General features: G+C 42.2%; 1 protein-coding gene across 5 annotated transcripts; it reads left to right on the top strand.

Moving 5' to 3' along the window:
- The first annotated feature begins 2,820 nt into the window (after positions 1-2,820).
- Positions 2,821-13,027, top strand: LOC139574624 (seipin-like). 5 transcript variants are annotated; one of them, XM_071399366.1, is made up of 10 exons: positions 2,822-3,501; positions 4,161-4,482; positions 9,809-9,890; positions 10,027-10,170; positions 10,469-10,498; positions 10,892-11,026; positions 11,215-11,312; positions 12,060-12,189; positions 12,398-12,485; positions 12,582-13,027. In XM_071399366.1, exons 2-10 carry the CDS (start codon positions 4,229-4,231, stop codon positions 12,866-12,868), a joined length of 1,248 nt encoding a protein of 415 aa, XP_071255467.1. In that variant the 5' UTR covers positions 2,822-3,501; positions 4,161-4,228; the 3' UTR covers positions 12,869-13,027. The 5 variants fall into 5 exon arrangements, with proteins under 5 accessions (XP_071255469.1, XP_071255467.1, XP_071255466.1 ...); XM_071399365.1 differs by having other exon boundaries at positions 12,060-12,195; XM_071399364.1 differs by having other exon boundaries at positions 2,823-3,501; positions 12,392-12,485.
- Positions 13,028-13,107: the final 80 nt, after the last annotated feature.

The raw sequence follows: 13,107 nt of genomic DNA, 5'->3' as shown, positions 1-13,107 counted from the left end.
CTTTTTTTGAATTTGTTTTACCTGTAACTTAGTCTGACTACTGTTACAGTCAATCTAATGTGTCCATAATAACACAAGTCTACAACAACAATAAACTGAAGTTGTAGGCGATTTATTAAATTGGTTTGCCAGCTCCAGGTAGGCTACACAAGTGGCACACATCTTTCCGAGTTTACGAGTTGGTCCTGCCGTACATACCTACACGTACGCTACGGTCACATGACGCAGGTGTCACGTTCCTGACCTGTTTTATGTTATTTTTGAATGTGTTTAGTTGGTCAGGGCGTGAGTTGGGGTGGGCATTCTATGTTTTGTGTTTCTATGTTTAGGTCACTTGTAATTAGCCTTATATGGTTCTCAATCAGAGACAGGTGTTTGACGTTTTCCTCTGATTGAGAACCATATATAGGTTGGCTGTTCACACTGTTTGTTTGTGGGTGATTGTCTTCCGTGTCTGTGTCTATGCACCACACGGGACTGTTTCGGTTCGTTCGTTTATATGTAGTCTGTTCCTGTTCGTGCGTTCTTCGTGTCTATTTAAGTTCTCATGTTTAGGTCAGTCTACGTCGTTTGTTATTTTGTATCATTTCAAGTGTAGTTCGTGTTCGTTTTCGTCTTGTCAATAAATTCATTATGTATTCACAACCCGCTGCATTTTGGTCCTCCGATCCTTCTCTCCTTTCCTCGTCCGAGGAGGAAGATCTAGACACCCGTTACAGCAGGCCTCCTAATTGTCCCTAGAATTTCTAAGCAAACAGCTGGAGGCAGGGCTTTCTCCTATAGATCTCCATTTTTATGGAATAGTCTGCCTACCCATGTGAGAGACGCAGACTCGGTCTCAACCTTTAAGTCTTTACTGAAGACTTATCTCTTCAGTACGTCATATGATTGAGTGTAGTCTGGCCCAGGAGTGTGAAGGTGAACGAAAGGCTCTGGAGCAACGAACCGCCCTTGCTGTTTCTGCCTGGCCGGTTCCCCTCTCTTCACTGGGATTCTCTGCCTCTAACCCTATTACAGGGGCTGAGTCACTGGCTTACTGGTGCTCTTTCATGCCGTCCCTAGGAGGGGTGCGTCACTTGAGTGGGTTGAGTTACTGACGTGATCTTCCTGTCTGGGTTGGCGCCCCCCTTTGGTTTGTGCTGTGGTGGAGATCTTTGTGGGCTATACTCGGCCTTGTCTCAGGATGGTAAGTTGGTGGTTGAAGATATCCCTCTAGTGGTGTGGGGACTGTGCTTTGGCAAAGTGGGTGGGGTTATATCCTTCCTGTTTGGCCCTGTCCGGGGGTATCATCGGATGGGGCCACAGTGTCTCCTGACCCCTCCTGTCTCAGCCTCCAGTATTTATGCTGCAGTAGTTTATGTGTCGGGGGGCTAGGGTCAGTTGGTTATATCTGGAGTACTTCTCCTGTCTTATCCGGTGTCCTGTGTGAATTTAAGTATGCTCTCTCTAATTCTCTCCTTCTCTCTTTCTTTCTCTCTCTCGGAGGACCTGAGCCCTAGTACCATGGGTCAGGACTACCGGGCATGATGACTCCTTGCTGTCCCCAGTCCACCTGGCCTTGCTGCTGTTCCAGTTTCAACTGTTCTGCCTGCGGCTATGGAACCCTGACCTGTCCACCGGACGTGCTACCTGTCCCAGACCTGCTGTTTTCAACTCTCTAGAGACCGCAGGAGCGGTAGAGATACTCTTAATGATCGGCTATGAAAAGCCAACTGACATTTACTCCTGATTATTATTTGACCATGCTGGTCATTTATGAACATTTGAACATCTTGGCCATGTTCTGTTATAATCTCCACCCGGCACAGCCAGAAGAGGACTGGCCACCCCTCATAGCCTGGTTCCTCTCTAGGTTTCTTCCTAGGTTTTGGCCTTTCTAGGGAGTTTTTCCTAGCCGCCGTGCTTCTACACCTGCATTGCTTGCTGTTTGGGGTTTTAGGCTGGGTTTCTGTACAGCACTTCGAGATATTAGCTGATGTACGAAGGGCTATATAAAATAAAATTGATTTGCAATGACTCCAGTGATATCGTAATTTCAACATATGTATTATATCAAATGGTAGCCTACAATGACATATACATTAATAGGCTACTTGATGGCCAACAGAGGCACATTTTTAATTATATACATTTAGCCTAGTGTCCGTTTCATTGCGGACTTTTCCCCATTAAAAGAATCATGCGAGGGAGTTCCATAACTTCCATTTTAAATGTCCACTCCGGCAGCCCCCGAGACCAAAGAACTGAGCATGATACCGTTTCATTTAAACAGTCATAATTAGAATGCAGTTTCATACATCTCCGATCGGATTTATGTAATGCATTCTAGTGCGCACAAAGTATTTCTCCAGCGCTTTGTCTCCATTATTAATTGATGTGCATCAGTTCTAGAGTATTAATATGTTTTATGGAAAAAGGTGTCTCCATAATGACAATGTAAATAGCCTACATATCTACCTAAAAAGTTGTCTCAGCCAATAACTGTAGTGATCTCTCAACACACAGACACACACACACACACACACACACCTCCGGCCCTCACAACTACTTACTCACCCACCCAGCAACAGCCTTTCTCACTGCGTGACAGTCATGAGCATGTCACTGTGAAATATATTTTTAAGAGCAGTATGCCTTGGCGGCCGCGGTGCAGCTTGGAGCGACAAAACTACGAACATGGCAACACTGCAGCAGAAAGCCCCAAATAGAAATGGTTACACAATGGATACAATGTTGCCAGAAACAACGATGGAACAACGTTGGGCGAAGCTACAGGAACTGTACGTTAGTTTCGGGTTTTGTTCAAAAAGCCTAGGCGCTGCATTCTTGATCTCAAGTTGTTCAAGTTTGTTATAGGCTAAGTATTGCATGCACTTCACTGCAATCTAATAGAGAAAATATGCATAATAATAACACATATATAAAATATTAATATTATTATATTTTAATTCATATCCATTCCAGAGACAGGAAATTGTTTAATATCATATTGAGGAAGAAACTGGATTCGACTTAGTACAAAATATTGGGATATTTCAACATCCAAAATATTACTCAACAACACATCGGAAGTCTGTGAAGAGCAATTCCTTATGCAGATAAATGAGAAATTACTTATGCTGGTATGGGTGATACTGATATCAGTTGAATGTTCTGTTTGCAAAATAACTCCCTGTCTTCTTTGTTTGGTTATTGTTTAAATATGCATTTTAAGTTTCATTTAAACGTTCTACAGTAGTTTTAAACTGTAACCCTACGTGAGAGACGCGACCAATCCGGTGCATTTTTTCTATCTCAGTAGCCTATTGGAGAGCTTGTCTATAAAGGCACTGAGAGCGTGTTCTTATATCGTTTTATCTGTGCTGCAATACACGCTCTTAGAGAAGAAGTTGGGAGAAGGGGGACAACTTTTACTGCTCGTTATCAAATAAGTTATTGAAACAATAACACCATTTTATTTTATCTCGGCACCAATATCCGAGGTCATTGAGACATTTGGAGGTGAGTTTTAATACTTTGGCAGTGTGCTCTCTGTGTCAGTAACAGAGAGTTTATTAATATGGGACTATATCTTTTCCCACAGTTTTATCATTGAAGGACAAGATTAAACGTGTATTAATTGTTACTGTTGGTATATTTAGGTAAATTGAGTGTCCATTGTTGAATTCGTTCCTTTATAAATCAGTTTTTTAGGAATATTCTGTATTCTTCAATCGCTACCCTTTCTATCTTGACAAACTTCACTCATCTCATCTAGTCATCTGATGTAGTTTGGTTACACTTGTGACTTGTGAAATTAGACCCAGTGGTTTCATACCACTCAAAATCATCACTGCGATCACTGTCTGTGCCTTCAACCCTCTGTCCTGTGGCACAAAGACCTCAATAGTCTCTTCTCATTAGCCCTCAGATATAGGTCTGTCTTTCGCTCTGTTCATATAATAGATCAAACGCTAGAAGTTAGAGCATTAGGCCAGAAACTAAAAGGTTGCTGGTCAAATACCCAAGCCGACAAGGTGAAAAATCTGTTGATGTGCCCTTGAGCAACCCTAATTTGCTGCAGGGGTGTTGTACCACTATGGCTGACCCTGTAAAACAACACATTTCACTGCACCTATTCCGTTTATGTGATAATAAAAAATATATATGTTTTTAATGAGAACCTGACCGGATAGCCTGACCAGAGAAGTTCTATCAAGCATCAGAATAGATCATCTACACTCCAGAGATGGACACAGGAACTGAACCTATGGGCACCGGAGGTCATCATGGGTCAGGTGATCCAGTTGGACCGGCGCTGCTCTGGCTCCAGGACACTGTTACCACGGTAACACTGCAGGCGCGTCAGAGGGTGTTACAGGGAGCGTTGTTACTGTGTGCTCTGGGACTGTTACTATGGACCGCCATCTTCCTCTACGGGAGCTTCTACTACTCCTACATGCCCCTAGCCACCTACAGTACACCTGTCCACTACTACTACAGGTGTGTTTTACACACATACAGACACACTCTCTCTCTCACACACACACATTGTCTATCTGTCTCTGTCTCTGTCTCTGTCTTTCGCGCTCGCTTTCTCTCTCTCTCTCTCTCTCTCTCTCTCTCTCTCTCTCTCTCTCTCTCTCTCTCTCTCTCTCTCTCTCTCTCTCTCTCACACACACACACGCACACTGTCTATCTCTCTCTGTCTCTGTCTCTCTCACACACACACACACACACACACACACACTGTCTATCTATCTGTCTCTCTCTCTTTTGCTCTCTCACACACACACACACACACACACACACACACACACACACACACACACACACACACACACACACACACACACACACACACACACACACACACACACACACACACACACACACACACACACACACACACACACACTGTCTATCTCTCTCTCACACACTTTCTATCTCTCTCTCTCACACACACACACACACACACACACACACACACACACACACACACACACACACACACACACACACACACACACACACACACACACACACACACACACACACACACACACACACACCACACACACACCACACACACACACACACACACACACACTCACTTTGTCTGTCTCTCTCTGTCTCTCTTTCAATTGAATTTCAATTTATGGGCTTTATTGGCATGGGAAACATATGTTTCAGGAAACACTACACTCTCTCTCTCTCTCTCTCTCTCTCTCTCTCTCTCTCTCTCTCTCTCTCTCTCTCACACACACACACGCACACTGTCTATCTCTCTCTGTCTCTGTCTCTCTCTCTCACACACACACACACACACACACACTGTCTATCTATCTGTCTCTCTCTCTTTTGCTCTCTCACACACACACACACACACACACACACACACACACACACACACACACACACACACACCACACACACACCACACACACACACACACACACACACACACTCACTTTGTCTGTCTCTCTCTGTCTCTCTTTCAATTGAATTTCAATTTATGGGCTTTATTGGCATGGGAAACATATGTTTCAGTAAACACTACACTCACAAAAGTTCCTAAAGAATAAAGACATTTCAAATGTCATATTATGTCTATATACAGTGTTGTAATGATGTGCAAATAGTTAAAGTGCAAAGGGAAAATAAATAAACATAAATATAGGTTGTATTTACAATGGTGTTTGTTCTTCACTGGTTGCCCTTTTCTTGTGGCAATATGCAACAAGTATTGCTGCTGTGATTGCACACTGTGGTATTTCACCCGATAGACATGGGAGTTTATCAACAATGGACTTGTTTTCGAATTCTTTGTGTGGCTGTGTAATCTGAGGGAAATATTGGTCTCTAATATGGTCATACATTTGGCAGGAGGTTAGGAAGTGCAGCTCAGTTTCCATCTCATTTTGTGGGCAGTGTGCACATAGCTTGTCTTCTCTTGAGAGCCAGGTCTGCCTTCGGCGGCCTTTCTCAATAGCAAGGCTATGCTCACAAAATCTGTACATAGTCAAAGATATCCTTATTTTTGGGTCAGTCGCAGTGGTCAGGTATTCTGCCACTGTGTACTCTCTGTTTAGAGCCAAATAGCATTAGAGTTTGCTCTGTTTTTTTGTAAGTTCTTTCCAATGTGTCAAGTAATTATCTTTTTGTTTTCTCATGATTTGGTTGGGTCTAACTGTGTTGCTGTCCTAGGGCTCTGTGGGGTCTGCTTGTGTTTGTGAACAGCCCCAGGACCAGATTGCTTAGGGGGCTCTTCTCCAGGTTAATTTCTCTGTAGGTGATGGCTTCGTTATGGAAGGTTTGGGAATCGCAATCTTTTAGGTGGTTGTAGAATTTAATGTGTCTCTGCATGCATTATTTGGTGTTTTACGTTGTACACAGAGGATATTTTTGGCAGAATTCTACATGCAGAGTCTCAATTTGGTGTCTGTCCCATTTTGTGAATTCTTGGTTGGTGAGCGGACCCCGGACCTCACAACCATAAAGGGCAACGGGTTCTATAACTGATTCAAGTATTTTTAGCCAGATCCTAATTGGTATGTCGAATTTTATGTTCCATTTGATGGCATAGAAGGCCCTTCTTGCCTTGTCTCTCAGAGCGTTCACAGCTTTGTGGAAATGACCAGTTAAATGTTTAGGCTGAGGTATGTATAGTTCTTTGTGTGCTCTAGGGCAACGGTGTCTAGATGGAATTAGTATTCGTGGTCCTGGCAACTGGACCTTTTTTGGAACACCATTATTTTTGTCTTGCCAAGATTTACTGTCAAGGCCCAGGTCTGACAATATCTGTGCAAAAGATCTAGGTGCTGTTGTAGGCCCTCCTTGGTTGGGGACAGAAGCACCAGATCATCAGCAAACAGTAGACATTTGACTTCAGATTCTAGTAGGGTGAGGCCGGGTGCTGCAGACTGTTCTAGTGCCCTAGCCAATTTGTGGAAATATATGTTGAAGAGGGTTGGGCTTAAGCTGCATCCCTGTCTCACCCCCTGACTCTGTGGAAAGAAATGTGTGTTTTTTTTGCCAATTTTAACCTCACACTTGTTTGTCTACATGGATTTTATAATGTTCTATGTTTTTCCACAACACCACTTTCCATCAGTTTGTATATCAGGCCCTCATGCCAAATTGAGTCGAAAGCTTTTTTAAAATTAATTAAATTAATGCAAAAAAAGGCTTTGCTTATGTTTTGGATTGTTTGTTTGTTTGTTAATTAGGGTGTGCAGGGTGAATACGTGGTCTGTCGTATGGTAATTTGGTAACAAGCCAATTTGATATTTGCCCAGTACATTATTTTCACTAAGGAAATGTAAGATTCTGCTGTTAATGATAACGCAGAGGATTTTCCCAAGGTCGCTATTGACGCATATCCCACTGTAGTTATTGGGGTCAAATTTGTCTCCACTTTTGTGGATTGGGGGTGATCAGTCCTTGGTTCCAAATATTGGGGAATATGCCAGAGCTGAGGATGATGTTAAAGAGTTTAAGTATAGCCAATTGGAATTTGTAGTCTGTATATTTTATAATTTAATTTAGGATACCATCAACCCCACAAGCCATTTTGGGTTGGATGGTTTTTATTTTGTCCTGTAGTTCATTCACTGTAATTGGAGAATCCAGTGGGTTCTAGTAGTCTTTAATAGTTGATTCTAAGATTTGTATTTGATCATGTCTATGTTTTTGCTGTTTGTTCTTTGTTATAGAGACAAACAAATTTGAGAAGTGGTTTATCCATTCATCTCCGTTTTGGATAGATAACTCTCGTGTCGTTGTTTGTTTAGAGTTTTCCAATTTCCCCGAAGTGGTTAGATTCTATGTGTAACGTGTACGCTAATAATCGGAAAGAAAGAACAGGGAGTGAATTTAATAAATAAATGAAGATGGAACAAAACAAGATTAGCGTACAGACATGAAACATATAAACAGAAACAGAGTCAATAACCCCTGAGGAAAGAACCAAGGGGCGTGTCAGATATAGGGGAGGTAATCAGGAAGGTGATGGAGTCCAGGTGTGTGACATGAGGCGCAGGTGCGCTTAACGATGGTGGCAGGTTTGCGTAATAGTGAGTAAACAGGCAACGTCGAGCGAGGGGGAGCGGGAGTAAACGTGACACTATGGATTCCTCAATAACGTTGAGCTGATTTCTGACGTGCTGTTCCTTCTTTTTCCGTGGTGTATTTATGTATTGTTTTAGTGATTCACCATAGTGAAAGCATAGTATCAGGTTTTCTGGGTCTCTATGTTTTTGGTTGGACAGGTTTCTCAATTTCTTTCGTAGGTTTTTGCATTCTTCATCAAACCATTTGTCATTGTTGTTAATTTTCTTAGGTTGAAATTTTTAGATTTGATAGGGAAGCTGAGAGGTCAAATATACTGTTTAGGTTCTCTACTTCTAAGTTTTACAAACATTTTGTCTAGGATATTCTCTAGAAGGGATTGTATTTGTTGTTGCCTAATAGTTTTTTGTTAGATTTCCACACTACTTTCCTTCCATCTATAGCATTTCTAAATATTATTCAGTTCCTTCGGCTTTGATGCCTCACGATTGAGCATAGCTCTGTTCAAGTAGAGTGTGATTTTGCTGTGATCTGATAGGGGTGTCAATGGACAGACTGTGAACGCTCTAAGAGACTCTGGGTTGAGGTCAGTGATAAAGTCTACAGTACTACTGCCAAAAGATGAGCTATAGGTGTACCTACCAAAGGAGTCCCCTCGAAGCCTACCATTGACTATGTACATACCCAGCATCCGACAGAGCTGCAGAAGTTGTGACCCATTTTTGTTGGTTATGTTGCCGTAGTTGTGTCTAGGGGGGCATATGGAGGAGGGAATGCTGTCACCTCCAGGTAGGTGTTTGTCCCCCTGTGTGCTAAGGGTGTCAGGTTCTTGTCCAGTTCTGACATTTAGATCGCCACAGACTAGTACATGTCCCTGGGCCTGGAAATTGTTTATCTCCCCCTCTAGGATGGAGAATCTGTCATTGTTAAGGTATCGGGATTCTATTGGGGGGATATAGGTAGCACACATGAGGACATTTGTCTCTGTTGACATAATTTCCTTATTCATTTCTAAACAGATGTAAAATGTTCCTGTTTTGACTAATTTAATAGAGTGGGTTAGGTCGGCTCTATACCAAATTAGCATACCCCCCCGAGTCTCTTCCCTGTTTCACACCTGGTAGTTTGGTGGATGGGACTACCAGCTCTCTGTAATCTAGAGGGCAACCAGTGGGTCTTTCTCCTTTACACCATGTTTCTTGTAGGATGACAATGTCTGTATTTCCAATTTCTTTGATGAAGTCTGTGTTCCTACTCTTTAGGCCAAAGGCAGATGACCTCAGACCTTGTATATTCCAGGATGAGATAGTAAGAGCTTTGTGTTCCGTAGTGTCTAGTGTTTTTTTGTGTGGTTGGGCCTGTTGCTCTACTCACTGCCTGGGCATATGTCCTGCTGTCATGTTGAGGTCCTTACCTTAGGGGCGGGGGTCATAGGGGGGCAGAAGGGGCATAGGTCTGATATGGGAGGGCCTATATAGGGTGTGGCCAGGGTTTGCTTGTGGTGATCTTAGCTGGTTGGGGTGTGGCTGGTGATGCTGTGGTCTAGGTGTAGGTTCTCTTGGCATGGGTTCTCTCGGTGCAGGTCCTCTCTCTCTCTCTCTCTCTCTCTCTCTCTCTCTCTCACACATACACACGCTGTCCGTCTCTCTCTCTCTATCTCTCTCCATGTCTCTCTGTCTCTTCCTCCCATACCTAAAGTGCATACATACTTTTGCAATAATTGGAATTCATTACGTTTTTGACTCCCTTTCCCTTGCAGGACGGACTGTGACTCCTCAACTTCTCTTCTCTGCTCCTTCCCCACCGCCAACGTCTCTCTCCTGAGGAATGGCAAGAACCAGGTGATCCTTATATACACTGTTTATCCATCCACCTTCATTAGCCTATGTAACGATTAGAAACGTTTTACAAATTCACAGAATTAATTGGGAGGTTTTCACTATGATGTTTGAACTCATTTGAACCCTCCCTCTGAAGGTGATGACATACGGCCAGCCCTATCGGATCTCTCTGGAGCTGGAGATGCCCGAGTCGCCAGCCAATCAGGAGTTAGGAATGTTCATGGTCAAGATGTTCTGTTACTCCGGACAGGGGCAGACTGTGACCTCTTCAGCACGATCTGTGAGTTGACCAGTGTTGGCAATATCAAGTATTGTGTTGGATTTGTTCATGTGCATCTCATAGTTGCATATTAAACAACCCTGCTTTGCACTTTTTAATATTAATCTGTTTTGATCTGTATTGGTGTGGTATATTTTGAGTCTATGTTCGATTTTCGTATATTGATGCAACCAAATTGCCCAGCAATGGGGAACAATCAATATCTTCTGAATCTGAACAAATCAGCTGCACATTTAAATATTCTGATTGTCCTGTATTGGTAAATTGACCACCATGTTGGTCTGCCTCGCTGTCTCAGGTAAGGCAGCTCAGCTCCAGCTCTCGCTTTGTGAGTACGCCGCTGCCACACACTGACCTCCCACGCAGCTGTCATACTGCATACTATGACTGCTTATGACATCTCTTGTATAGTTAAATATAACTATATAACTGCTTATGACATCTCTTATATAGTTAAACATAACTATATAACTGCTTATGACATCTCTTATGTAGTTAAACATAACTATATAACTGCTTATGACATCTCTTATGTAGTTAAACATAACTATATAACTGCTCATGATATCTCTTATGTAGTGTTTTTTTACAGTGTAATAAGCTTTATGACAGAGGTACAGTATGTCAGAGGAATGTGGCAATGGACAATAAAGTAAAATATGCATTAGAAAATGTGTACATTGGCCATAGGGTGTCCTGCTCCATGTCCTGTTCCTATTAGACAATGCTGCGGTATCGCTCCGGCCTGCTCCAGACTCTGGGAACACTGTTTCTCATCCCGTTCTTCCTGGCTGGAACGGCTGACCAGAAACAGCTGGTAGAGGTGGAGCTCTTCTCCGAATACAGAGAGGATTCTGTGAGTCTCTGGTCCCCCAGTGTGTGTGTGTGTGTGTGTGTGTGTGTGTGTGTGTGTGTGTGTGTGTGTGTGTGTGTGTGTGTGTGTGTGTGTGTGTGTGTGTGTGTGTGTGTGTGTGTGTGTGTGTGTGTGTGTGTGTGTGTGTGTGTGTGTGTGTGTGCGCAGGAATAATCCTTCTCTCTCTGTAGTATGCCCCCTCTATAGGAGCCATCATTGAAATCCAGTCTCAAAGGGTGCAGATCTACTCAGCAAATCTCTACATTCACGCTCACTTCACTGGCATAAGGTTAGCTTTACCTCATATTAAATCTTTAACAAGTATGAAACATTTTGATTTACTTAAAAAGTAACACATTTACTTGAAAGTATGAACTAAAATGAACTAATCCCCCCCACCTCCTCTCCAGTGGTGAAAAAAGTACCCAATGTCATACTTGAGTAAAAGTAAAGATACCTTAATAGAAAATGACTTAAGTAGAGGTGAAAGTCACCCAGTAAAATACTACTTGGGTATTTGGTTTTAAATATACTTACACTACCAGTCAAAAGTTTTAGAACACCTACTCATTCAAAGGTTTTTATTTATTTTGACTATTTTCTGGTTGAGAGAATGTCATGTGTGTGCAAAGCTGTCATCAAGGCAAAGGGTAGCTATTTGAAGAATCTCAAATATAAAATATATTTTGATTTGTTTAACACTTTTTTGGTTACTACGTGATTCCATATGGGTTATTTCATAGTTGTGATGTCTTCACTATTATTCTACAATTTAGAAAATAGTAAAAATAAATACCCTTGAATGAGTAGGTGTTCTAAAACTTTTGACCGGTAGTGTAAGTATCAAAAGTAAAAGTATACATTTCCAATTAATGTAAAAAGTACATTATTTTCTTTAGGAATTTAGTGAAGAAAAAGTAAAAGTTGTCAAAAATATAGATAGTAAAGTCCAGATACCCCAAAATCTACTTAATTAGTATGTTAAAGTATTTTTACTGAAGTACTTTACACCACTGCTCCTCTCTCCCCTCATCAGGTACTTCCTGTACAACTTCCCGACACTGTCAGCAGTAATGGGTGTGGCCAGTAACTTGTCCTTCCTCAGTGTCCTCCTCCTCTTCAGCTACCTGAGGTTCATCTGGGGCCGAGTTATCAACCCCCAAAAGGTGAGAGTGGAATGGCCCCTAGAACAGGAGAACATGGTATGATTCACATAGTGAGACAGTGTAGTGAATCTTTGTATAACCTGTGTATACTGTTCTCGTACCTGTACAAAAAATGTATTCAGAGACAGTAGTCCCGGTACGTTCTTGTATATTCTGCATGTGTTCATGTATGTGTGTGTGTGTCTGGGCGTGTGTGTATGAGTTGAAGGATAGGATTCATCTTCATCAGAGGCTAGCCGGGATGGACGAGAGCGAGGACACTGAACACCTACAAGTTTACCAGGATGACACTACAGGTAAGTACACACTTGTACACACACCTGTGTGAGATGTATCATGTGTTGTTTGTTTCCTATATCATGATGTTATGTTTGGGTGTGCTTTTCACTCAGGAATCGAGAATTCTTCATCGGATGCACTACTGGAGGCACATCAGATTACAGCAACCCATCTGAACCAGAAGGAAGAGTCCATTCTCAAAGCAGATGGGGGGGAGATGGACATCAAACATGGAAGGTTTCAGAGTGAGATAGACGAAGAAGAGATCATTGCTGAGGAAGAGGTGGATAATATGGGCATGTCTCTTGACCCAGAGTTGGAAGGGTCATCTGAGACAGCAAAGCAGCCAGACAGCATCCCTAGCACACTGACTGGAACCTCAACCTGTGTGATATCCTGATGGAGAGCTCCAATGGATGCACAGTGGCTTAATGACCAATAGTTGGGAGCCAAAGTATTATCGTTAGAGGGGGCCCTCTTGTACTTTGTTACTGTAAAACAATATGAAGCTTTGTTAAGTTTAAAAACCTTATATGTTTAAAGCTGTGTGAATATATTACTTTTTGTGTCCTCTTTTATTTAGTTTATTTAAAGTTGTGTGATGATTCACACAAAAACCAGACAATGTTGAAATATTTG

The sequence above is a fragment of the Salvelinus alpinus genome, chromosome 4, assembly GCF_045679555.1.
Source record: "Salvelinus alpinus chromosome 4, SLU_Salpinus.1, whole genome shotgun sequence".
NCBI classification, from domain to species: domain Eukaryota; kingdom Metazoa; phylum Chordata; class Actinopteri; order Salmoniformes; family Salmonidae; genus Salvelinus; species Salvelinus alpinus.
This window is presented reverse-complemented; position numbering and strand designations above follow the sequence as displayed.

Coding starts and splice junctions, on each gene's coding strand:
- LOC139574624 (XM_071399365.1), top strand. CDS start 4,229: ATGGACACAGGAACTGAACCTATGGGCACCGGAGGTCATCATGGGTCA. Junction 11,313..12,059: donor GCTCACTTCACTGGCATAAG/GTTAGCTTTACC, acceptor TCCCCTCATCAG/GTACTTCCTGTACAACTTCC. Junction 12,196..12,397: donor TCAACCCCCAAAAGGTGAGA/GTGGAATGGCCC, acceptor TATGAGTTGAAG/GATAGGATTCATCTTCATCA.